Raw genomic sequence first — 24,758 nt, forward strand, 5'->3', positions numbered from 1 at the left:
AGATCAAGGGGAACAATCAGTTAAATATGTCGAGATAACACCCTCCCAATGGCAGGGGGGATTCCTCCCACGACGTTCAGTCAAAGAGCGAAGGACTTGAAACCGCGACAGCCTACGCCGCGACACGCTTGTTAATGCCCCGACTGGGACAGACGGGGAAGTAGTCGAGATCACGAAGGGGGCCGGTGTAAGGACGAGCAATAGAGGCCCATAGTCGTCGGTATCCAAGGGCGATCTCCCAGAACCAGCTGCGGGAGACATGCGTGATGATAGCTTCCAAGTCCTCGCTGGCGGAGCCGTAGCAAACAAAGATCTCCTCGGGTGGAAGGACACTTTATATGGGCGTCGCGGCATTATGGAGGGAAAGGGGTGTAGGGATGAGGCTACGGTAGCCTGGATCGGCTCTAGAGAGGGACCGAGAGAGCCCGACGAGGAGGCGAGAATGCGGCTGGCAAAACCAGGGAACGGAAGAGTGTCTGGGGCTGCCGCGGTCATCAGGGCACCTGGTATTTATGGCTTACGGTTAGAGTTCACCATTGGCTGGATCGTAAGGACGTACTGATGGCGATGCTAGGTAGTGCGCAGTGGTGGGACGGAACATCGAATGCACTGCCTCAAACAGTCCATTTGGCGCTAGACTGGGCGCGTTCTATCATTGGCGCTCACCATGTACGCGTTGGAGCTCGACGCCAGTGCTGGAGGGGGGCGCTCAATCGTTACATATATTCTTGCAACATCACCGCGTGTAGTTGCCTAAGATGCAATGCAGCATACTCATAACTCCCGTGTGTATAATCAGCCCAACAGACACCGCTCAAGCAATCATCATTGGCGACTACTTCATCGACAGCCGTGCCTCCTTCACGATTCCTACTCCTCACAAGGGATACACGGCTCAGGGCTTGGCTCCTGAATGCAGCGTCAGTATCTTGAAACGATGGCACCTCATATTGTGAGAGCATACTCTTCCAACGCTCCGTGGATAGAAGGGTCCGGCGGAAACTACGTCGAGTATTGAGCCACAAATAAGGGTAAGTACGAAAGCCGACAGGGAGCTTACCGGACATGACCATCAAGAGGACGAAAAGAAGGATGCGGGTTTGCTGCATGGCGGAAGATTGGTGTTCTGCCACTAAAACGCTGGACGTGCCTTTTATACCGTTGAGAGGTGAACCTTTATATGGTTCGTGGCTCAACACAGTTCGTCGCCGTTCACTAGTGTGAGACTCCATGTCCATTAGCGCGAAAACATGTGTATTTCAGTGCCGTATTACGCGGCGAGAGTTTGGATACCGGCACAAGCGGTGCATCGCAGCCGCTGTCTGAGATCGCAGCTTTTCACTGGGACCGTGTCAGAATGTCAGTGTGGGAGATGATGACTCTGAAGGCGCACCTCAGCCAAATCGCGCCCAAATTGCATCACTAAGCTCAGATTGAATTTCCGCATTGTGAGCGCATAGTAGAGACAGAGACGCAGACAACAAGAAAGGGAAACAGCATGCCGACAGGGCTGTGGTCTTAGCTCGCCGTTGCACGAAACCCGAAGAGATGTAAGATAAAAATACAGTGCAATGGTACATACTGCTCAGCATCACTCCGATATCCTACGCCGCCACCCCACCGCCGACGCGCGAACTCGGCAGGCGGAGCTTCCACTCCTGTTTAGGGAGTTCCGGCTTCGGCACGTTGTCGACGGGGTTGACGTGCGTGCGCTTTTCGTGTGCCTCCATGCGCGCGGCCCAGCATCTGGGTGAGGTGGGCCCTGACTCTGGGGATCCCACCCTCCTCGACGTCTGGGGTCTTCGTCCAGATATCTTCGAGGGCCGTGTTGAGCTCTTTGGCGAACTCTTCCAGTTCATGCTGCAGTGACGCGGCCTCCGCGCGATGCTCGTCTGTGAACTGCAGGAGATGCGGAAGGACATTGGAACTGTCGGCTACGGACAGAAGCAAAGTAAGCACAAAACACCACGTGGGGAAGCTGAACGTACTTTGGGCCGTTTGAAACCTCGTCACCAACTTCGAGACGGACTTGAGCAGGTATCTTCCTCGTCTACTGTGCCCTTGCGGCCAGATCCGACTTTACGCTCGAGCTTCCTCTTCGACCGCGAGCTGCGTCTGTATCGTCCCCTCAGTACCCGCTCAGGACTGACATGTCGCCAAGCGCTCACTTTGAAGACGTCTTGGACATCGCGGATGGAGCGACGGTGTACCGGGTGAACGCGGTGGGCGCCATGGACGCGTCCGTCATCACGTCGACGTTATGCAGATCTGCGTCTTCCACACCATAGAATGCGTCTGCAAAGTACATCGAATCGGTGACGGGGTCCCAGCCGAAACAGGAACCACGCACCCGGCTCCTCGACCTTGCGCACCCGCAGCTCGCGCACGCGCTGGAGCTGCTTCCGGAGCTGCTCGCGCATCTCACCGAGCTCCTCTCCGATGCGCGCGCGGCACTCCAGCGTACCCGGGTGCACGATCTCATCCAACAACTGGGGCTCCCGATGGAGGGCGATCTACGAAGGGAAGGTCAGCGGGTGAAAGCAACCTGTGAGCGAAGGAGAAAGCACTGACGATCCGGCGCGCTTCCGAGAAATGACCGCCCTCGACGAGCGCGATCGTCGCCTCGCGAACGTCCTTGGCATAGTCGAGGAGGACGCGCGCGGCATCAGCTGTTCGCTTCTTGGAAGTGAGAGCTTCTGAAACAACATGTGAGCGATGGAAGGGGCGGAGGCAGGGAAGTAGAGGACGGCGCACCGGCGACGCGGTATGCTATGTCTTTCAGCTCGTCTTCGGGGACGTCGAGATGAACCGCGAGCTCGAAGAGTTCCTGCCAGTCAAGAGCCTTTTCGTGCAGCTTCATTGCTTCCCGCGGCTCGTTCGCTTGGCGGAAGACTACATGATGATGAGCAAGTGATGGTGCGACCAGAGGGGAGATGCGTACCGAAGGCAGCTTCGCGGTGCTCATTCCTCCCCCAGAGCCATGTACCATAGTGGAAGAGAACGGTGTGCCACTTGTCGCTGTCTCTCCACAGTGATAGCGCGGGCTCGTACAACTGGTGGTTCTCGACGTAAGTCATCGCCTCCTTGAATCTCTCGGGCCCTGCCGATGAGGTGGTGAGTGAGATCGATATTGATATGGATCGCGTTTGATCGGCACAACGTACCAGCAAGGTAAAGACCGGTCAATGCCTTATCGTACCGCTTCAGGTGGTCGTCGATTCTGAAGCGCTGGTAGTGATGATCCATTGCACGTAGTTCGCGAAGGAAGGGAAGGTACTCTCGCGGATCCTAGCAAGATTCAAATTAGGATGAAATGACGGCGATTCGCGCTGTCTCGTACTCGCCTTCTGAGCGTGCTGCGCCACCATGAGCACGAGCGAGAAGTCGTACATTCCAAGCGCCGTGTCGAACAGCTTGTCGGCGTCGACGAGGAAAATGATGTACTTCACAGCGTCTTCCACGAGATTGGGCTCTGACTCTGGCGTGAAATTATGTTAGCCCGCGTCATACCAGGGAAGCTGCTGCGAGAACTGACCTTTCAACCGAAGCAGCAGCGCCAAGCCAGCCTCATGGTCTGGAGGCCTCTTGACGACGTGAGCAGTGAGGATTGAGTTCACGTATTTTTTGAGGTCTATCCGTTCCAGCTCGACTCGAATCGTATCACATATCTGAGCGACCAGCTCAGACGAAAGCGAACCTTGTCTGGGATGACGTCAGTGCGGAACTCCAAAGAACGTGAACCGCCTACCCAAGGCTCGTGAGGAAGAGGTTGATATAGTCCACGTCGGCAACCTGCTCAATAAAGGACGGGATACCCTTTATGAAGACTTCTTGGTCGTGCTCCACGAAAACGTTCGGGTCGACGCGGTGCTTCCTGCACGACGCAAACGCCTTCGCGTAGTTCCCACTGGATTCCACGGTCAACACGAGCCCGACATCCAACAAAAGAGTGCGCGGCGCACCTCGCGATGTCCTGATGCACGACCTCCAGCACGAGCGGCCGCGGGCTGATCGTCTCCAGGTTGCCTCGCGGCATCTGCAAGACGAGGTTCATCGCGCTCGGAACCGTCGTCACGATCCGCGACCCACGCTCGACCCTCCGCGTCTCGAACTCTGGAACCGGGTTATCGGGAGCCTCAGCAGCCCGTGCGAGGGTCGCGACAAGGGTCTTGATGGGAGCAAAGTGCGCGAGGTGTGCGGTAGTGGCGTAGATGAGAAAACCCGGGGTAAGCGTGAAGGAGTTGACGTTGCTCGCGAGCGTAAGGGAGGTGTGACCGTCGGCGACATAAAGCCTGTTACTGTGCGAGAGGCCGATGAAGAGCGGGTGGGTGAAGAAGCGACGTGCGGTGTGAGAGAGGGGTCGGGGTGTGCGGAGGACAAGATAGCGACGGATGCGCTCCAAAAGCAGAACTCAGGGAGCTTCGCGGTTTCATCAAAGTGCCCCTTTTCGGTATCGACTAAGCCAGTAAACTTCAGGAAGGAGATATTTCCGAGCATCACGATGAGCTCACCTCTGTGAATGCGACCGTCGGGTGCTTGCCAGAACAAATCTCGTCCAGAACCTTCCGCCAACCGTCCCATATTTCTAGGCACGTGTACATACGAACTTTTCTCCAACGACGGCGTAGATCCGACGTCCAGGATCCAATCTTCATTAAGGCCACCGCCCAGGATGGCGAACCTGTATTTCTCCGGCTGGGTAGGATCGTCGTCAAGAACCACGACCTGACGGCAACCGTCGTGGGCTTCGCGTGTCGTCCAGAGGAGCTCAGGCTCCATCACTTTTCCTCGCCCTGGTACAAGTCGCGTATGAAGGTCGTATACACAGAGGACACCATACTCCCAGAGAACGGCCAGTAAATCTCGCCGATGTGAGAACGCGGCATGCACAGGGGTGGCGTTGCGGAAGACCGGCGGCTGGATAGCGTGGTTGGAAAGTGCATCAAAGGCCAGCGTGTGTGCGGCCATCGGTGGGGGTACATTTTGCGTCCTAAACGGAGTCAAGAGGGCGTTGACTACGAACATTGATTCAGCTGCGAAAAGAAAAGCTACGAACAAAAATGCTCACTTCCATCAATTACTGAAACGGAGCCGGAATCCGAAGGAGGCGCAGCTTGTGATGAGCACGTATCCCAGGAATACGTGCGCAGCAGGATGTGCGCTGATGGGGAAGATGTTCAGGGAAACATCAACGCAGCGCATGTCCACACTCACTAGCTGTGGTCACAATGATATACAATGGGTCTTCAGGGTGCCATTTGACATTGGTGAAACGTCCAGAGATGCTTTCAGATATTGATGAAGCCGTGATCTCTTGCTTCAGGTACCTGTGTCCGTTAGCGCTAGCATACCCCGTCTCAGATGACACTCTTACCAGTGATAATTGGACGTGATCCATAATTGCACTACGTGGGGTTAAGTCAACCACCAGTGCACTCACAGATCGATCGCCTCACCGACATCCACGCCCTCGCGTTCCAGCCAGACACTCAGCACGTTCGAGTCCGCGCTCCACGCAACCTCCCTCACGCGATAACCCCATCTCCGCCGGTCAGAGGCCTTTGGCTGTACTTCCCGACCGCTCTGGTCTTTCACCGGAAGCCCCTCGCGCAGCCCAAACTCTCCATGCCTCAAGCCGTTCCGCTCAAAGAAAACCACATCGTGCCGGCCGTCGCGCCCCTGTCCCAGTCCAGCGTCTCCATCTTCTTTGGGGGCGCCGGGCACGCGGCCAAAGCGCTGCGTGCTCGCGATGAGGCCCCCGGAGGGTCGCCACGCCATCCCGTGCTCAAGCCCCGCGACGGGCTCGGCGGTGCTCTGCAGCGCGCCGTCGCGCGAGTACACGCGAAGCCGGCGGTGCGGGCGCGTCTCCGTCTGTATATGGGGGTGCCATCGAATGAGCGACGGTAGGGTGAGGACAACAGCGAGAAACGGACCTCGTTTGCGCCCTCGAGGACGCTGACGGCGAAGAAAGCGCCGTCGCCGCGCCAGCTGACGCGCGCGTGGCCGTCGTCGTCCGGGCTGGCGCCAACGGATGCGATCGGGACCGTCGAGGCTGCGGCAGATTTTCCTGCGGAGCCGTGGAACTGCGTTTGCTTGGAGCCCCAGCCGACGTTGATGGGCGCATCTGCAGGCGGGGCTCAGTCGAACCTTGCCAGCTGGTTGGTAATATGACTACCTTCGCCAAAGTCGGTGGGGTGGAGGGGACCCTCCCAGAGGATATCGAATGTCGGGGTCATCAAGATGAGTTTATCTTCCCCTAATGTTGATCAAATTTTATCAGCTCCGGAACTTGTCAGGCCGTTCATGCGAGAAGATCACCTGTGACAAGCACGAGGACTGTGTCATCCGGGCTCCATCCGGCGCCCATAACACCTCCGTCGATGGAGCCCACAACTTCTGCGGTTGGAGCATCATCATCAAGCGGAATCGTCACGATGTCCCCGGCGCGGGTGACGGCGACGAGGGTGTGCTCGTCTGGGACGACGTGCAGCGAAAGCACCTCCGGGTCGTGCCACGCATCTTGGGGGATTTTGCGCGTAGAAGTCGACCCTCCAGCCCAAGGATTTGATGCGGCCAGTGTCGGTGTGGTGAAGGTGGTGAGCTCAGTGACCTGTACCTGTGGCAAAATCAGCCATGTGTAAAGGAAAGCAAATGATGACTCGCACTTTGGAAGGATCGTTGGAAAGGTTCCAGATGGTAACGGAAACCTCGCCATCGCTGCTAGCAGACTTGTGCTCGGTGGCCACAAGGATGGCGTTTTGGTCCAGGTCGAGCGCGATGGCAGTGACGCTCCGCGACGCCGACTCCTTCGGTTGCTTCGGCTCGGCGCTTCCGTCAGAAGAAGAAAATTCGACCTCAGGCAGGGAGACGACCGCTGTCTTCCACAGGGAAAGATTGCGCATCTTCTGAGAACCTGCTGGAATGGCACTCTCGTGCAGTCTCTGAGCGACGAAAGAAAATCGGCAAGAGTTGGTGGATGTGGGAGTCAAGGATAGAAATTGCGCGCATTTGCCGGGTCACACTTGGCGCTTATCGGACGCTTCATCCGAGCCCTAACCCTAACAAAATCCTAGGGCTAGGAGCTGAGATGTGCTACTCAACGCTCCACGCGGTGGATGACATCATGGATGCGAGCCATTGAAGCACTTTGGCTCTGTCAGTCATCATGCAGAACAAACCAGTAGGAAATTATGTCTACATCATTGATCAATATTTCAATTTACATACGTCTATATCCCGAGAGCTAAGAATCACTGTTTCTGACCTATCTCAGAGGACGCAATACATAGTGCGACGGACACGCTGTCATCGTCACACTCACACATATTTACGATTAACGACACCGGTGTTGTCGCTTCTACCATTTACGAGAACATGCGCAAGCACTCCCCGGCGAGCCCGAGATACTAACCGACCTTCCACGCGGGCTCAGTGCGATAACACCGACGCTTAAAAATCCCGGTATTACTGCCGCGAGTTTGAAATATCTGGGGAGGTAGCAAAGTCGCAACACAGATCGCAGCAGATCACCAACAATAACACAGCAACTGAGCACTACGACAACGACTCATATGGTCTTGTACACTGGTTCATGGCAGGCCACCCACTCTCGAATATGCTCCGCAGCTACGCCGCCATCATGCCTCTGCCAATCCTCGCGGCCGTCGGTTGTGTGTTCGGGGAGACTGGAGAGCGTTGGCGACGAGGCTTCTATCCGCAGCAATAGCACACCATGGGAAGTGGACTCCTTATGGAGTTCGAGACAATAGGTGAGATGACAAGTTGAAGAGAATCTTACGTGGGCGAATTTACTGAACGGATGCAAGACTGGAAGGCTCCATGGTTGACATTGTGCACATGGGATGCTTACCCCGACAGGCACAATATGATTTTGAAGACAGCTGATTGTACAAACGGCATCGTACCTGATGGTATGTGCACGACCTTCTCCTGAGGGTCTCATGCAGATCTATTGAGAGGTACACTTGAGGGCCCCGTTTCGCTTCAAAGTGAGCTGGACACGCACCATGTGTTCTCTACTGAGGTTTTTTCCTTCCCATCCGCGCCGATGGTCATTTTTGCGACACGACCCTCCGCGTCCTCGATCTCGACTTCCACACCGGCCGCAGCCGCTTCTCTCAGCTCTTCATCATCCTTCTCATTTGCCGACTCGCCCTTTACCGAGCCCTCGTCGAGCTTCATCACTTCGACGAGCCATCGCGCACCATCATCCCATCCGGCATTCTCTGCCTCGCCCAGTGGAGACCGCCCCGCCGCGTTCTTGATGTCGATGAGGTCAGCACCTGGACCCGAAGGCCATTTGACGAGCGCCTGGGCGATGGGGAGGTGCGCGTTCAGCGCAGCCCAGTGCAGTGGTGTTGAGCCGGCGTTGTTGCGCGCGGAGAGCAGAGACGGGGGAGCAAGGGGGAGCAGGATGTTCAGGGCATCTGTTGAACGCCTTCCTCATATTAGTTGACCGTCGCGAACAAGACGAACAAGAGGTAGACGATGCATAAGATGGGGGGAGAAGGAGGCCTAGACATACCTGTGTGCCCGTTGCCGGAGACCATATGCAAGACGGTGTTGCCAACCTCGTCGCGGGCGGTGCTGAGGGCATCGGATCCAAATCTGTCGACAAACTGTTGGATGTCTTCAACATCTCCGTATCTACATGATAGCAAGAACTCGTCGAGGTCGTCTGGGGTGGGTGTGGCGAGCGACATCAGGGCGTGTGGGAGGGAATGCTAGCGCTCAGCGCTCAGCTCGCGGAAGAGAATTGGATCCCGCAGCGATCGGGGTTGGAACGGCGGTGGGAGATTTGAAAAGGCACCAGTGATGTGAGGGATCGACGCAAATATCTCGAGCGATCTCTCGTCATCCTGTCCATCTCCGCATCACTGAGCTCGGCAATGCTCGGAACGCCCTGCAACACCTTACAAAGCTCAACCATCAGCTCAAGCATGACGACCCCCTTCAGACACAAGACCGCCCAGTTCCGACGCCCATCGTCGACATTGGTCTCCAAGCTTCGCCACGCTCAACGGAGGTTCGAACTTCCGTTCCGGCTGCTGTCAAACCTGCGCCTTCGCCAGCATCTGCCATGTGGCCAGCTCGACTAGCCTCAACTCCGACACGTCGCGCGACACCCAGCGCGGGACTGGAGACTCGCAAGCTATTTTCCCTGGGCGGCGCTGGTGGATCGCGTGGTCCTGTCGCCGGGTCTTTCTGCCCCTTGCGTCAACTTGTGATGTCCATCTGATGGCCACCCTATGATTCCTTCCGTCGCACAAGATCTTTCGCCCCGATGCACACTTCGGACGAGTTCCCGCGCGCGCATATACCCCGACACCCGCCCTCCGCGCTCCCCAGGCTGCCCTACTTCCTCCACCTCCTTCGCGCCCTCCGCCCTGCCTTTCTCTTGCCCTCGGGCCCCTCGCCAGGCCTACCAGGCACACTTGTGAGTCCCTTTCGCTGTTGCTTCCACCATCATGTATCAGTATTCTCTGGCGCTTGAGGAATGCGGGGATTGGCGTCCAGCTTGGAAGTCGAGGAAAGGCTGGGTTACCGGAAGGCGTGGATGAAAGGTTGCTCGCAAGGTGACAGGATGCTATGGGCGCCAGGTCGTGCGGAGGCGTGGTTGGACGGCGGGAACGGTGGCGACCATTCAGAGATCGATCGCTCCGGTGCAGGAAGGTTTCGAGGTGGATTCAAGAACGACGCCTCGGCGCATTTATCTGCCCACACCCCCGCGAGCCGTTCACTCTATGCTCTCGTTCCGCTGGTTCCGGTACCCACTTTTCTGCGCAATAGTCTGACATTCCTTCATCTCGAGCTTTCGCCCTTCTTGACCTGTTGCATACACTCGCCATGTCGCACACTACCCCCGCAACGTACCTCGTGTGGGCTATCATGTCTTGTTTGGTGCGTAAATGCTCTGCTGTTTCAGCTTCATTGAAGCGCTCATGTGGTCTGCTACAGCTCGGCTGCTTTCTTGTCTACCATCTGTGGAAATACGACAAGTTTCGCTGCATGAGGTATGTTGCCTGTGGTTCATAACGTTCGAGTGCTCTCAGCTTACCCGAGCCGAAGATGGAACAACGGCCCTTACTCTGGGGCCTTCAAGCGACTCATGACGGTTCGTAGAGCTTGCCTTTTACTTCCAGTGGCGGTTGTGCTGACTATATGCCACCCTGCAGTATACGTATCTATTCAGCGTGCCATGTATAATGGCATATGCGCTCGGTTTTGCGGTGATAAGTATCAGGAGGGCTTCATTGACATTCCTTTCTACGGCAGTATGTCCTCCTCGTAACCAACATCGCCGATTATGCCTGACGTCCACCTATCGCAGTTGTACCCAAACCATGGCAAATGTGGAGTCCCCTTCACAAGTCCGCTATCCTCCCGCTCTATTTGCTCTTTACCATCGGTTGGAGTTTTGAACTGTGCGCCGATCTTCTCCGTCCTCCTGGCATGTCTTTCTGATAGACCTCACAGAGTTACGCACCTCGAAGAACTGTGCTTCTGGCTCTTCCTCATCAACTCCGGCTCGGTACAGCAGGACTGGTTCCGCAGCTTGTACTTTAGGACTTGGATTGTGGCTCCGTCATTGCCCTCACGTACATGCCCCTCGTCACAATCTTCACCCGGGAAGACCCGACCAAGTGTGAGGCTTTCACGTTCCTCGCCGGAAGCCTGGGCAGCCTTTCCCTCACTCTCTGGTTCATGCCTATACTCTGGGCGTTCCCTTCGTTCTGTGAAAAGCTGGTGCGTTACTCTGGTTAATTGTGTGCGCAGCCGTTCGACTGCTGACTTCTTGGCGCTGCGCTATAGAAGCGCCATGGAGTCGATAAGCAAACGCTCACCCGTTTGGCGACTTTCCACGAGCTCAACGTACGTTTTCGACCATTTATGACTGACGATGAGCTGACAGCGTCATCAGTGCCTCCGTGTCGTCTTCCGCTTCCTGTTTGTTGTCCCCCTATTGATCCTCGCCGTCGACGGTGTGCGCCCCCATCAGCACGTCAATGAGAGCCCGTGCGTAGCTTATGATATTTCACGGCGCTGATAACTCACGTTCAAAATGCAGATTCTGGACAGAAATGCTCACCTCCCTTGCCGCCATCGGCTGCGTGGTCTCATCCGCCATCACACTCGTTGTCTTCTTCCCCCGCTCCAATGAAGCCTCGGCCGAGTCTCGCCACGCGACCTTCGAGAAGTCGGCCCAACAAGGCTACTCGCGCCCGCGCGGCGACTCCCACTACTCTGACCACTCCCACTCTCGGGGTGGTGCTTCTCCGCTCCCGCCGAAGTACCGTTACAGCACCGGCACGGACGAAGAACGCGAGAGCGCCTTCCCAGTGTCGCCCGCGCTAGACTACCCCCTCTACCCCCCCGCGGCCCCGAGCACGGAGGACCACCACGACGGCCGGCGGTTGGTCAAGGTCGACCCGGGCTTGCGCGGGATGAGGAGCGCAGTCGAGAGCCCGTCGCCGACGTTCTCCCCGAACCGGCGCGGCGCCTCGGGCGTCATCCTCGAGGGCCGCGTGTGCGCGCCGCAGCTGACGGAGAGCGCGCTCGCGGCGCACAACGGCACGCAGGCGGGGGTGAAGGACGTCCACCCGTTCTTGCACAACTTCACGAGCCCAATCGGTGCGCGCCCTACTTCTGCTTCCGCGTTCGATATCGAGCTAGGCCGCTGACCTTTGCCTGATCACCCACTCCGCACAGACATCATGCACAGTCAGCCGAAACGGTGGTACGTCAAGAAGCAAGACCACCCGAACGGGTACATCATCTGAGCGCTCGGGCGGCGAGCCGTGTCTTCTCCTTGTTCCCTTTATTTCGTTCCCTGTATACGCAGCCACCGGGCCGCGCCCGTATACCAGGGCCGGTGGGGCGTGCCGCGCGTGGCTGCCGGTATCTCCCATGCGCCTTTTACATTGTTGGGGGGAGAGAGGAAGCTCGTGTACGATCAGTTCGTCTTCTGTGGTAGCTGTCATCCCTTTACTTTTTTTAGTCTCCTGCAGACGTAATGCGACATTCGTTTGGACAGATATCTCGGTCGGGTCTCAGCGGTAGCTCCTCCGGTCGTGCGGGCTGTGACTGTTGGCCGCTCGCGCTCGAAGGGGATTCGCTTGTCTCCCTAGACAGGTGGATAGCCTTGAGACGCACATTGATATTGGCAATTTCCGACTTCTCTGAAATATGTGGTGGTGGCCATTTGCCATGATGGGCGTCTTCCCCGGGTGCCCACTCGATCGTGCTTTGTTCAAGGCAGTCCACAATACCTTTTTACCGTCTACGTCAAGACACGAATGGTGAAATATTAATGGCCGAAGAAGGATATGATCCACTGGCTCGGCACAGCTCAATTTGCGCGGTATTTGGATGCTAGTGGTACGTGCTGACTGAAGAACCCGACCATACAGAAGCATCCTCCGCGACAATCATCCCACAACTCTGGGGCGAAATGTGGCTTCTCTGCGCACACGACTCCCATCTCCACTTCTCCCTCCACTGGTTCTTCGTCCGTCCTTGGCTGCTGTCTCATACTTGGGTACCCAACGAGCAGACCTGCAAGATGTCCAAGCGACTGAGGAGCAGTTCGACGCTCACCCCAACGGAGCTCATGACTCAGTCGCCACACGCTCTCATAGCTACGATAACTATATCCACGCTACGGCCGACGGCTGCGCGTACATCTGGATCGACGTCCGCCTCATCGACAAGACGAGCTCCTCCAAACTCTCCGAGGTGATCAAATCCATGCTCTCCTGGTACGTCTCCTCGAGGACGTCCCGCCGTGGTCCCTCATCGAGATCATCGGACCTCCGCCTTCCGCCTCACGCGCTGGCACACCCGCAGCTGGACGCCCCAGGAGCTCCTCGCCTGCACTCATCCTCTTCGTCGACGGCTCGGCACTGAGCCTGAGCCCGCAGTCGCGCTCGGGGAGGCGACCAGGTACTGGGGCTTGCGTGCCTCACGCGCGAGGGCTTCGCTCTCGGCGGGAGTTTCGTCCAACATGAGAGAACCCTCGCACAGTCCAAGCGCCGACTCCGCGACCAGCGTCGCCGTCTGACTGCGTGGGACTTGGGTCCCGAGAAGTGTAATGCACAGCACAATGCTCACTCACGCCGCCGGTCTGAAACGCGCCGACTAAAAGGCCATCTAGATATCCGACAGTGGCTGCCCAGGCTCATCACGTACACCGCAATACGGACTGGCCCTACGCGTGCTCGTCAAAGCTTCACGAGGGCATATAAGTACCTCGCCTTGCAAAGCAAGGTGCAATACACCCACTGAGGCCATCCTCATCACGCTCGTCATGCGTTTCACCCGCGTTCTGCTGACTGCCGCCCTCGGGGTTGTGTCGGGTAAGAACACATGTCCGATTCTGCAACTTGGGCCCAGTCCAAGGACTGGCCCGTCATGTACATATGTGCTCATTTCTTTTGGGGTGCAGCGACTGCCTTTCCGAACCCAGCTATTCTAGAGGTACACGCACGCCCTCTTCGCGAAGGACTTGGACGCTGACTTTGCCCGCTCAGGCTCGCGTCAAGATTCCACCTGGACCGATCGGCTGCCCGACGCACCCGTGTCAAATCACCACTTGAAAAACAGCTCAGGGGGTAAGCTTGCTCAAACAATACAAGCTTCGGTCGAAGACGCTAACTGAAGGTTTCAGCGCGCGCAACTGCTCATGGAATACAGTCGGAGAGGCGTGAGTGAGTGTAACAGATTTACACCGTCGCGTGGAGACGTACTCAATATGATACTGCATTCGGGGGTCATAAATTCAATCAGAGCATATCATCCGTACGAATACACATGGTCCAAATGCAAGTACAGCCAAAGCGGAGTCAGAGAGCTTCCGTCGGTCAGATCTTCAAAACCCGAGGGTGTTGTTTGCCAAGTCAATCATGCGCCGTTCACCCTCGCTTGCCGCAGGCGGATAGCTAAAAGGCTCAAGGCCGAGGGTGCGCCGACCCTCAACGGTGGTGACGTCCTCGGAAGTACCACGCCCAACGAAGCGGGACTCACCCTCGCCTCCGGGGAAGTCGCTGCGTCAATGATGGGTCAGCATTTGGGTGACTGCACGCTCTGAAACCTGGGCTCACGGAGCGGGAAGGCCTTTCAGGAACGTTTCGCGCTGGTCGCGGATGTACAGGGCGCTGAAAGAGAAGGTCAGGTTCAAAGGCGACGGCCACTTGCGGGCCAGAACGACTCACTTCTTCTCTGTGAGGGGCACCGCGGGGATGTAAACGACAGACGATTCGCCCGTGCCCTGTGCTCGCCCTCGACGGCGTGCACGACGTCGGTGTGCCCTGCGCGCAACGTCAGCCACTCCCTCTGTACCAGCGCGCGTACGCACTCACAGTACACCTGGTCCCCGGGCTCGACCGTCGGGATCGGCACCACCGTCTCGTCCAGCCGCAGGTGCGGGTGCAGGTGCGGGAGCAGCGCCTGCGTCATGCCGGCGTGCTCCCGGGGAACGACGGGCTGTCGAGGTCGAGCTCCCACGCGTCCGCCTCGAGCGGGATGGGGCTCAGGTGCGCGAGCTCGGGCTTGAGTCGGAAGAACGGCCGGAGGATGAGGTAGGCGGTCGAGAGCGACAGGAGCGGGAGGAGGCGAGCGTCCCCTCGCCCGGGCTCGTGCGCGACAGCGCGGTCCAGCCCTGCCAGGGGCGGAAGATCGTGCATTGGTTCCTGTGGGCCCCGTCGGCGTCAGCGTCCACGAAAGAGGGACGAGGGGAAGGGGAAAACGCACGGTGCATTGTACAGGTCTTGGTTCGCGCTGAGGCGCGGGGCGATGTCGAACGGGTCGTGTTTGCGCCAGCTGTCCCCACCCTCTAGGATGCGTTCGAAGCACTTCCGGAGCCCGGGGTCTTCCCACCGCTCGATGCTCCCTCCGTCTATGTGTGGGCCGAGCACGAACGAGCTAGGGCCCGGTTGCCGGATCCGGATCCGATCAAAATACGAGACGGGGGTGCGCACAGACACAGGGGTGTCAATTGAGGAATGCCAAAGCGACAGCAAGTATGCCTGGGTCTTCAAGAGCCCGGGGTGCGTGCGAGCAGCGTCTGAGGACGCGAGTTGTAAATCTCGAACCAAGTCACGTTGCCGGGCGGGGTTCCTGAGGCGGAGTAAAAGTAAGCGAAAGAGAGTAAGCGCATAGACGCAACTCGGTCGCACCTTTGACTTTGTCGTGGTTCGCGGCGATATACTGCTTCAGGCCTTCAAGCCAGCCGGCGGCTTCCTGGAGGCCTCGTTATCACATCAATCGCTCGTAGAGGCCAACCCGACGTACCTTCTTCGGAACTCCTCCCCTCACGATGATGCAGCCTGTCTTCTTCAGTTGCTTGAGCTGCTCCTCCGACAACCCCCGCTCAATGTCCTCATACATCACCGACACGATCGTCTTTCCCTCGCCTCAGCGCCCGCCTCAAAGCACCTCAATGAACAACACGCACCTCGTTCCCCCGCCGCTTGATCTCCTGCACCTCGACCTCCAAGTCCGCCAGCACCGCCCGCCAGCTCTCCTTCAGCCCCGCGGGGTCGCGCACGAGCGAGCGTTTGAGCTCCGCAAAGCGCGGCGGAGCGAAAGCGCGGCGTCGCGGTGTGTGAGGTTCTCGAAGAACTCCGCGATGGTCCCCTCCTTACGCGGCGTCCTCGTCGACCCCTCAGGCCGTTGGGTCGCGGCTTCCGCGAAGCCACGGCTGGGGGCATGAGGCCGAGCGACGCGACGCGGGCGAGGGAGGCGGCGGCGGCACACTTGGAAGCTTGAGTGCGAGCGCGTAAGACGGTGGCATCGCTGGGAGCAGTGGAAATGAACACGGGGAGGGGATACAGGGCGAGGTGAAGGCACGTACCACCACCAGACCACCACCGTTTTATAAGTGCTCATAGTCGCGGGTCGCTGTAAATTACGAGAACGGCACCGACCCGGAGCGCGCACACTGAATCTGGGGCCCCATGCTCACTGGATCCCATGTCGGCATTATGACCTCGCAGCAGGGGCCGTGGAGCGTGAGTACCTTGAGCCTCCACCAGCACCCTACGTCCTCACTATCCGGAAGACGGACTGTCAATCTGGAGACGCCAATGTCACGTCGAGGTCTTCTAGTAGCTCGCTGAGGTGAAATTCCGCGCTCTGGGTTGGCCAACTGACTGATCGCAGGGGTGAGGAGAGTGCACAAGACCTGCGCGAAAGGAAGAGACGGCAGATAGGCGCGGAGGTGGATACAGCTGGCATTTTGACTCGGCCGAGAATACTCCGGGGTTTGTCCGTGGACCCCGAGCCGGCGGGCCACAACTTTTGTTGGCGAGGATAAAGAATGATATACGCCGAGACAGTAAGAGACATCCAAGACTGTCCATGCAATGTATGAGGTTAAGCTGAGCGCAGATGTGGAGAGGGGGTGGGACGTAGTAAACAGTAGGGATGGGCTTACAACGACGTCAGCAGATAGCACAGGGTCATGTATGCTACAATTCCAGGGTTACCGGTTCTTTTTGCTCTCCGGGTTTGTACGGATTATCTGGCTTTCGAACTGGATCTTCGCGTGCGCCTCGAGACGGCTAACCAGGACACCCCCGAGGGCGTCGAGGGTGTGAGGACACCGCCTGCGCGCGCTGCCTCGGGAAGAGAGGCGTCGTCAAGGAGCAGTGCGAGAGCGGATTCAACGAGCATGTCTAATGTACAAAGGTTAACGACCGCTCAATGCGAGGATAGAGATGAGGAGGATGACAGCGCGAGTGTGAAGAGTGAATGACGCACATGCAGTCTTGTAGTAGCCCACATTACCAGTACCGCGCATGGTGATTTGGCGTACACGCCCGGTGAAGACGCACACTCGGTAACATTCGTGATTTCCCATGTGCCCTCCTTGACATGTCTACGGAAATCATGTCAGAGGAAGTCATGATGCGGGCTAGGGAAACTACTTACGCTTCCGACGGACCAGATCCTGGAGCAGCATGAGCATCTTGAACAACCATCGCACCTGCACGAACATCCCTGTGTCAAGCCCAACAAACTCTCGTGATAAGCTGAGTTCACTCACCGGCGCGCAGTATGTCACTAATGTGAAAAACACCAGGATCCCCACGCTCACCGCAGTGGCCGTCACTTTCGACGTGCCGGTGACAAAGTACTCGACGTAGCGGAACTGTGGGCCGTACGCGCCGCAACCTTGCGCTCCTTCACACTCGCGGAGGAAGTGGCAGCGACCGCGAGCTCGTTGAGACCCCACGTGCGCTGGACACAACCGCGATTGGGGGCCGCGATGACCCACCATCCGGCGTATTGTTGCGGGACGTAAAAGGCACGGGCGTGGCGAGGGAGGGTGTCGGACATGGGAGACCACGCACTATTTGAAGCACCGGGTTTGAGACGAGAGGAGGATGACGAGCAGTAGGAAGACGCACCAGGACTCAGGGACCAATCACTCCTAGCCTCCTTGGCCAAATGGCCCGGAACTTGTTCAAGCTCCGCCATGAGAGATGCGACCGAACCGCCAGAGAACCCGCCTCCGACCGAGAAGTATGTTTGTGAGAGACCCAACGCTGCTGTCGGACCCAACGCATTCTTGATCGTGCGGTTAGAGAGATGGACGAGGATGTCGCTTGGGATAGAGTCGAAGCCGCATGCAGGTATGAGGATCGCGCCGGTCTTTGTCGCAAGGTAGTCGAAGCTAGTAACCGGGAGCGATGTGTCAGTATATAGCCCTTTCTGAAGGACTGCGGACACATAAGTGCTGGAGTTGGCGAAGCAACCCACGCACGTACATGGGCGTAGCACGCAGCACGCGCACGACCATCCCCATGAGACATTCCAAGGACGCAAGACTCACCGTTCAATCATCCTCTTCTGTGTATGCAGCTCGCCCGCCAGGTCCACATACCGCTTTCCGTGCAACGCACACGATCTGGCGCACCCGCCTCAGCTTCGGATACTGCATATACCCAGCAAGCACACGCACCTCTGCACATTCTGCCCATATAACCAATACGGCCCCGCCAGTTGATGACAACTGTACGCTGCGCACCGCGTCGTCGACCTCATCCGCGTTCAGTACATCACCTCGACGAGAGGGACGTTGGGGTCCAGTCCAAGCTGCTTCTTCAGCGCCTCGCCTTTGGCCAGCGAGCGCACACCGATGTGTAGGTGAACTGGTCGCGCTGAGGGTGCTCATCGAGGGCTTTAATGGTAAAGCGGCCGGTGTAGCCTATAGAAAGTATGGATACTGGGTAGACAAGCGGGGAGGGACGGCGGCGTACCAGTCGCTCCGAGCACAAGAATGTCAGGCATGTTGCGGGCCCAAGAGGTATCAGAGAAAGATGGAACGAAAGAGGGGGAGAGAGCAACGGAGAACAGGTGGAGGGAGGGGCAGCCGAGACTGGACGTCGCCGGTCTGCACTGCTGGTTCTGCGCGACGCATGCGTGATGTAATCGCCGCTGTCGGATCTACCCGGCGGGCCAGCGCAGCGTCGCAGCGGGGCGAAGTTCGAGGCGCACCGCTCGGGACGTCGAGACGAGCCCGCAACACGCCTCATCGTCATCTTCCGGATTCGAGTCGCTGCTGGAAGACAAGAGCCGCAGTAAGTCCGAGGACACCTAGTCCGGACCGCGGCGCGGCACGAGGGCTGTCAGTGTTGGCGCTTCGGATTTTCCACAGCGCTCGGCAACTCTCGATGAATCAATCAATTATCAGTATATCACGAGCCATGGTCTGGAAGTCAGGTGGAACAGACCGACAGTCAGAGAACGCTATATGTCAGTGTATGTTTATTCATCCGTACTATACTAATGCGAACGAAGCACGAAGGCAATACTATGGGAGAAAATAAGGAAAAGGTTGCCATCAAGTAATCGCTCGAACCAAGGCCGAGCCGGGTATGGGAGGCAAGATCTTTCTAGATGTGCACCCGTTCCTCCTCCGAGTCGGATTTGAGACAGCCCATACTATGACACTGACGAGCCTCGGCGGCCACGACAGCAGGGGTGTTTTGAACCTCGCGCTCTTCGACAACACGGAGGCACCCTTCTCCGTGGCACTGGCGCGTTTGGATGGCCGGGGAAGACTGCGGAACGACAACCGCTTGCGTGAGCATAGTGGACGGTGCCGATCAGAGAGAAGGAGCATACATCAGCTGCATCTAAGGCGGCGTTGCTGGGTTCCTCAGACACTCCAGAAATGGGAGTGAAGCCGTTAGACTCGGGGTCTGCGACGGCCAGGTACCCCATGGCGTGGCACTGTCGAGCCTCAATAATTCCCGTGGACTGAAATATGAGGATTAGACCGGTCGTTCAGGAGACGACGTTTGCATACATACCCTGACGGCAAAAGGGCCGACGGCGATGGGAGCAGAAAATGCTGTTGCAAATTAAGACACGAAATCGGTCAGCCCCATACTGAAGCAGTCGAAGTGGAGTGGAAGCTTACCCCCAACGAATAAGGCAGAGATGGCAAAAGAGCGGGTGATGATAAAGGCGACCATGTTGTTCAACGAGTGTGACGACGCAGATGGGTTCCAGGCGCAGGAAAAGAGGGGGAGTGGTCGCAAGCCGAACGAAGAGCAGATGTCTGCCGACCCTCCGTCCGTATGCCCTCGCTTTATAGCTCCACTCTTCACGGCTCTTCTGACTTGGATCACCCGTATGTTGTCAGCTTTACGCCCGACTCACACATCACAACAAATCACCCCGCCAGCCGATTTCATCCACGTCCGCCGCATCTGCGGTCAGAAGGCCTTCGGCTCCCTTGTAAGCACGAGCTTGGCCGAGACCGCCTTACAGCAGACGTTAGCGGTGTTGACGATGAGCATCAAGTACTGTGGGCGCACCTGAGAGATCATCTCAAGATCATCTGGTGGTTCTCACCACGGTGCCACCACGCGCTTCCTCAACAGCCACCGACGAGTCTCAGCGTCGCGCCACTGACCTTAGACAGCGCTGTTTTGCGTCAGCTCCGGGCGGAGGCTGGTGATGCTGAGCGGTCTGTTGGGGTACGCCGAATGTGGGCAGAAGATTTTGACCTCAGCTGGGATGCAGGGATGCGGGGTCGGATAGTTAGGCGAAAGGAGTGTGGGCGCATACACTCCTGCAAGCGATGGAGTTGCCTGAATAAGTGTTGCGAAGCCCCGAGGGGACGAGCAAGTATGATTCAAGTTGCTGTGGCTTATCGAGATAGTTAGTATCAATTGTATGCATACACGAGGAAACCTACTCCGTCAGAACCTCAGCACGGGCCCTGGAAAGTGACTTCAATGTTCCGGATGCTTCGACACTCAAGGCCTTGGTTGGAGAAAGACTTGTATTTCATTACATGGAAACGAAGCGGCGTAAGAACATCATACACGTCGGAATTGAAAGATAAATATGGGGGAAATCGAAAGGGTAGAGGCTCGGCTTGGTCATGCGGTGACGGACGCCGCACTCGAAGCAGCCCGGTTGAACCCGGTCAGGCAGAGGCTTGCGTCGTTGGGAGCTGGGGTGATAGTAAGCATCGTCAATGGCAGGCATCAATGACCCAGCCGCACCTTGTCAACTTCAAGCCTCGTCCCCACCAATGACGCTCTGGTCCGAAGCGAGGTCGGCATTGAATACTACAGCGGCGTCAGTGAGCGACTTCAATATGTGGACCATGGGTATGTGAGGCTGCTGACCTTCGGGTTCGGAGACCTTCTCGGAGTCAGGGGTCGTGACAAGGCAGCCTATGCGGTGGCACTGACGTCCGATTAGAGCCAGGGAAGTCTGCGGGAAGGATCAGAAGCTTTGAGTGGGAAGCTCGAAATCTGAACTTGTAAAGGTATACGGACCTCGTCGGGAGTAGCGACTGGAGCAGTCAAGGCTAGAGTGGACGAGAAATTGAGCGATGGGGTCTATCTAGAGCGAGCAAGTCTTCTACCTCCGACGAGAAGGGAAGTGAGGACGATAATGCGAGTGATAGAGCAAGCGACCATTGCGTGTTCGCGTTGAAAAGCAAGGATACTTGAAGTAGAAGTGGGTGTGGAGGCGTAGCAAGTCCGGTGAGATGCTGTAGAGTACGTCCTCAATCTCGACCTTTTATACCTTGAGTTCTGCCCAGCCTTCACGTCGACAGTGTGTCCACTGGACCGCTGTATGATTTGAGATTGTATAGGGCACCTGATAACAAACAGGGTTCTACCACTTCGTGGCCGCGAGTAAACCCGATTAGGTCCACCACGCAGACGAACATCATGGAGGAACGGACGAAAGTGGGCGTACTCAAGAACATTTCCACATTGTTCCCATGAAACACCTCAAACGAAGCGCGACTTGTACGAAATCCAAACTTCGCTGTTCCACAGTGAACTTGCATATGCCAAGTGTAGGTTTGATAAGTGGTCGAGCGCATGATTTGTGGTGCCAGAAGGTAGTCCTGAGTTGCTGACTTGCGTTTGCAGCGCAAGAACGAATCCGAGGTCCGAGGGAGTCCGAGGAACATGATCATACGATACCAGAGAAACGATAAGATAGTACAGTGACGGAGTCCTTGGTCATTACTATGAAGCTCAAGGTCTGAGCCAAATGGCAGCAAAGCGAAGAGAAAAGTACACACCTTAATGAACTTCGACATGAACTTTCTGCATGATAGTCAGCAACTAAGGTGTAACAGCACGAAGGATGGTGGACGAACTTGTGGAACTCTGTCCGTAGCAGGTCGTTCACGAACTGTGGCTCCTTGTTTTTGTCCCGCGAGCTCATCGCCTGGTTTTTGAAGATGAGGTCTAGGAAAACCCGCGTTCATGAGAACCCCGACCACATTTGACGAGCACCTCGCACACGCACCATCGTCCCATCTCCGCTTCACGGCGAACGTGCCTGGCTTCGTCGTGTTTACCCCATTCGGCGTTTGCCCGAGCGCGGCTGCAAGATTGAGGAGCGGGTTCGCGGTCGCAATCTCGGCGTCGCGCTCTGCAGCCGACAGCTCGGACTGCTCGCGCTCTTGTCGATCCTTTTCTTCCGCACGCTCGCGTTTGATCTTCTCCAGCTCGCGTAGAAGTTCGGCCGTGTCGTCCTCTTCGTCATCGTCGTCGTCGTCATCATCCCTGCGGACACCATAATCCCCGGTGAGGGCACGCAGCAGAAAGTGGAAAGATTAACACACTCGTCGTCACCCCCTCCCTTTTCCTCGTCCCCACCCTTTCCCTCGTCCTCGTCGTCCTCGTCGTCATCCTTGTCCAGCTCCAAAGCATCCTGAAGCAGCTTCCTCCGCTTGTTCGACTCCTCGTCCTGCCCATCCGTCACCGCCGCAGCGGCCGCGCCTCCCGCAGTCGCGTTCTCCACCGCCAGCGGGGGCTTCCCTCTGCCTTGCGCTTGCGGTCGCGCGCCGCAGCCTCCGCCTCGATCAGCTCAGCCCGAAGGTCGCGCTTCGCAACTTCCGCTGTGGAAGTTTGGCCCGGTTGGCTATATGCACGTTTGGCGGTCACTACATGACGCGAACGTATGGAAAAAGAGTGGCGCACCGGAACTTCAGCTTCGTGTGCGCGGCCATGTCGCGCACGGAGAACTGTCGGGAGCCCCCCTTCACGTCCTTCGCTTGCGCAGGATCCCATGTCGGCCTATGTGCTGTAGACATGTTGAAGTAGGGTGGAGTGGGACGGCAAGGGAAGGGTCAAGGCCAAGGGGGAAGGGAGAGAGGGAGCTCGTCGTTCCTATTAGCGCTGGACAGTGGAACAGACGAACAGTTGTGATGGGCGCTTGGACGCATGATCACGTGGCCGTTGTGAGACATCTCCGCCTGCTGGGACTCGGACTCCGGAGTGCCCAGCTGGCGTCACGTCCCTCCCGCTTCCTCCATCTTGCGCTCATCTGAGCGTCCTCTGACCGCGCCCTACATGGGTGCGAGAAGTAAATTTGGTAGATCTGGTAATCTCATCGCCTCTCACGAACCCACGCTCCCCACGAATAGCTTGATGCACTGTTATCGTCGCTGCAAGTGCGGAGTAGGTGTTCTATATTTGCTGCATTGCAAGGGGACTAATACGTATCTACGGAGTGTTTCCGATGACGCGTCGCTCGTTAGAAAAAGCAAGCTCATGTGAAGCATGGTTTGAAGTGCATGGACGATTACTGCCGTCGTTCATTTCTGGGTGCGCGATGCTTTACTTGATCCCTGCCACCTTCGTCTCATTCCGCGTCACGGCCGCGTGACGCCCATCTTCATAGAGCCATGTCGCAAGTAAGGACGGTCGCCCCATAGTCGGACGCGCTTCGACCCGTGTGTGCGGCTGTCTCAACAGGCCGAATAACAGCGTACCACTTCGACTGATAGGGGCCAGCCCGTACGTCTTCTCTCGAGTCATCGTCCCATTCCAATGCCAGCTCTGAACTCAACCTGAGTCTTTTAACTGCTCTTAACCGTGGGCCTTCACTTCATGGCTACCGATCACTCGAAGCAAGTTGCCTAAACTGATGAAAACCTCCGACGGAGTCGCGCCCATTCTGTAGGATGGGAAGTACGGAGCCCGCCTCTCCACCGAGGTGCGTCCGACCAGTTGATCGAGGCGGTTCGCCGTCGGTAGAGAGGCTCACATGTACCAGCAGGTCGACCGAAGTGCACTGTCAGCTTCTTTCATGTCTTGGCTCACGTCTGAGGCCTATCCTCTCCATCTGCGTCCATTCACCACCGAACGGCTCCGAGCACAGGTGAACCGCTCCCGCGATGATGTCGTATGGCGTGCTCCTCCGAGCATGAACCTCTCGTTAACGCTTCGATTCACCTTTTGCTCGCCAGAGTACAGGTGGTCGTGATTACAGTAAGGTTCACTTCAAAGGCTCCGGGAAAGTTGCGCCGTGATGATTAATCACGATGTACCTTTCCCCGCCATATGTATTCCGAATAACTTGGCTGTATGCCTCTGCTACCGTCAATAGAGCTAGAATGCGATGGGCCTTGCTGCGCCGAATAACAATGCGAGCAATCTATCGGAGCCTCCTGAGCTATTCCCAGCACAGTATGAGTGACAAAGGCTCCTCGGCGGAAGGTGAAGGTGTTCCCGCCGACACTCGTTTCATGTGTCAGATCGACCACCTCGTCCGTGAATGGTACGCCGGGGCGCCTGCCTACCTTGTGGTTGCGCGCATCGCCAAGATCACGAAGCCAGCTCCCATTCCTTTGATGCACAGGACCAAGGTACTGTCTTGAACAGGAACCAAATGCCCCAGCCCTGAAGCCTACGGAACCTTGAACCCAAACATATAAAGGCTTTTGGGGCTAGAGAGGCAGCTCACTGAGCTCCGTGCCCATCCACTCGGACGACCAGCATCCCTCCGCGACATCCCAATTCCATCTCGCACACTACCTCACATGGGCAACTCTCATTCGAGCAGCCACCTTCCCTCTTCTGGCCCCTCTCGGACGTTCGCCACGACCACCCTTCCCGGGTCGCCACAGCCACGCACGCCCCCGTCCTGCATCGGAAACGCTCCAAAGCGTTTTCTGTACTCACTCTCGGGTGCGCAGACCCCACTTCCGAGCTACGGCCTCGAAGATCACCCTACGCCTTCCCACACCCATCTGCACGCGGCCCCCACCCCTATCCTGATCGAAACTACTCTTCTATCGGTGATTGCGAGAAGAGAACCTTCGGCAACAGCAACCTTGGCCTGGTTGCCGGCACCGAGGCGCCACCCCCGGTCTACGCGCTTACATTTCCCGGGGCCCCGGAGGACGCTGCGGGAGGGGCGTATCGAGCCTTCCTCAAACAGTACCCCCACTACCAACTGAC

The 24,758-nt window shown here is 57.3% G+C and overlaps 7 protein-coding genes across 7 annotated transcripts; 1 reads left to right on the plus strand and 6 right to left on the minus strand.

Moving 5' to 3' along the window:
* Positions 1-1,604: 1,604 nt before the first annotated feature.
* On the minus strand, positions 1,605-6,902 carry BXZ73DRAFT_89531 (IkappaB kinase complex IKAP component; the record flags this gene model as incomplete). Its single annotated transcript, XM_048025318.1, is given in 23 exon segments — positions 1,605-1,762; positions 1,782-1,934; positions 1,989-2,028; positions 2,055-2,115; positions 2,169-2,295; positions 2,351-2,513; positions 2,572-2,696; positions 2,755-2,892; positions 2,942-3,100; positions 3,165-3,288; positions 3,345-3,478; positions 3,536-3,702; positions 3,749-3,907; positions 3,963-4,298; positions 4,379-4,457; positions 4,512-5,015; positions 5,069-5,161; positions 5,215-5,342; positions 5,441-5,871; positions 5,934-6,124; positions 6,176-6,256; positions 6,319-6,616; positions 6,666-6,902. The coding sequence occupies 23 exon segments, from the start codon at positions 6,900-6,902 to the stop codon at positions 1,605-1,607; spliced, it is 4,086 nt and encodes a 1,361-aa protein (XP_047878800.1).
* Positions 6,903-8,004: 1,102 nt separating this feature from the next.
* BXZ73DRAFT_89532 (ankyrin) lies at positions 8,005-8,723 on the minus strand (the record flags this gene model as incomplete). Its single annotated transcript, XM_048025319.1, has 2 exons — positions 8,005-8,447; positions 8,546-8,723. 2 exons carry the CDS (start codon positions 8,721-8,723, stop codon positions 8,005-8,007), a joined length of 621 nt encoding a protein of 206 aa, XP_047878801.1.
* A 1,144-nt stretch (positions 8,724-9,867) lies between these two features.
* Positions 9,868-11,801, plus strand: BXZ73DRAFT_89533 (uncharacterized protein; the record flags this gene model as incomplete). Its single annotated transcript, XM_048025320.1, has 11 exons — positions 9,868-9,921; positions 9,979-10,034; positions 10,090-10,135; positions 10,197-10,299; positions 10,352-10,445; positions 10,498-10,552; positions 10,588-10,767; positions 10,834-10,893; positions 10,943-11,037; positions 11,090-11,652; positions 11,731-11,801. 11 exons carry the CDS (start codon positions 9,868-9,870, stop codon positions 11,799-11,801), a joined length of 1,377 nt encoding a protein of 458 aa, XP_047878802.1.
* A 2,087-nt stretch (positions 11,802-13,888) lies between these two features.
* BXZ73DRAFT_89534 (DUF1479-domain-containing protein) lies at positions 13,889-15,728 on the minus strand (the record flags this gene model as incomplete). Its single annotated transcript, XM_048025321.1, has 10 exons — positions 13,889-14,063; positions 14,121-14,174; positions 14,228-14,327; positions 14,379-14,516; positions 14,617-14,708; positions 14,770-15,082; positions 15,195-15,258; positions 15,310-15,420; positions 15,473-15,580; positions 15,663-15,728. The coding sequence occupies 10 exons, from the start codon at positions 15,726-15,728 to the stop codon at positions 13,889-13,891; spliced, it is 1,221 nt and encodes a 406-aa protein (XP_047878803.1).
* An 808-nt stretch (positions 15,729-16,536) lies between these two features.
* On the minus strand, positions 16,537-18,312 carry BXZ73DRAFT_76884 (uncharacterized protein; the record flags this gene model as incomplete). Its single annotated transcript, XM_048022530.1, has 9 exons — positions 16,537-16,694; positions 16,780-16,897; positions 16,964-17,005; positions 17,066-17,170; positions 17,194-17,741; positions 17,939-17,956; positions 17,984-18,041; positions 18,159-18,229; positions 18,282-18,312. The coding sequence occupies 9 exons, from the start codon at positions 18,310-18,312 to the stop codon at positions 16,537-16,539; spliced, it is 1,149 nt and encodes a 382-aa protein (XP_047878804.1).
* A 605-nt stretch (positions 18,313-18,917) lies between these two features.
* Positions 18,918-19,502, minus strand: BXZ73DRAFT_100572 (uncharacterized protein; the record flags this gene model as incomplete). The annotated part of the gene is made up of 4 exons (XM_048014616.1): positions 18,918-19,085; positions 19,150-19,284; positions 19,338-19,378; positions 19,448-19,502. 4 exons carry the CDS (start codon positions 19,500-19,502, stop codon positions 18,918-18,920), a joined length of 399 nt encoding a protein of 132 aa, XP_047878805.1.
* A 1,972-nt stretch (positions 19,503-21,474) lies between these two features.
* On the minus strand, positions 21,475-22,606 carry BXZ73DRAFT_89535 (Cwf15/Cwc15 cell cycle control protein; the record flags this gene model as incomplete). The annotated part of the gene is made up of 7 exons (XM_048025322.1): positions 21,475-21,546; positions 21,587-21,611; positions 21,665-21,755; positions 21,817-22,076; positions 22,136-22,237; positions 22,315-22,434; positions 22,494-22,606. 7 exons carry the CDS (start codon positions 22,604-22,606, stop codon positions 21,475-21,477), a joined length of 783 nt encoding a protein of 260 aa, XP_047878806.1.
* Between the last annotated feature and the right edge of the window lie 2,152 nt (positions 22,607-24,758).

This window comes from Epithele typhae (genome assembly GCF_022376455.1).
Source record: "Epithele typhae strain CBS 203.58 chromosome Unknown BXZ73scaffold_18, whole genome shotgun sequence".
Taxonomy (NCBI): Eukaryota; Fungi; Basidiomycota; class Agaricomycetes; order Polyporales; family Epitheliaceae; genus Epithele; species Epithele typhae.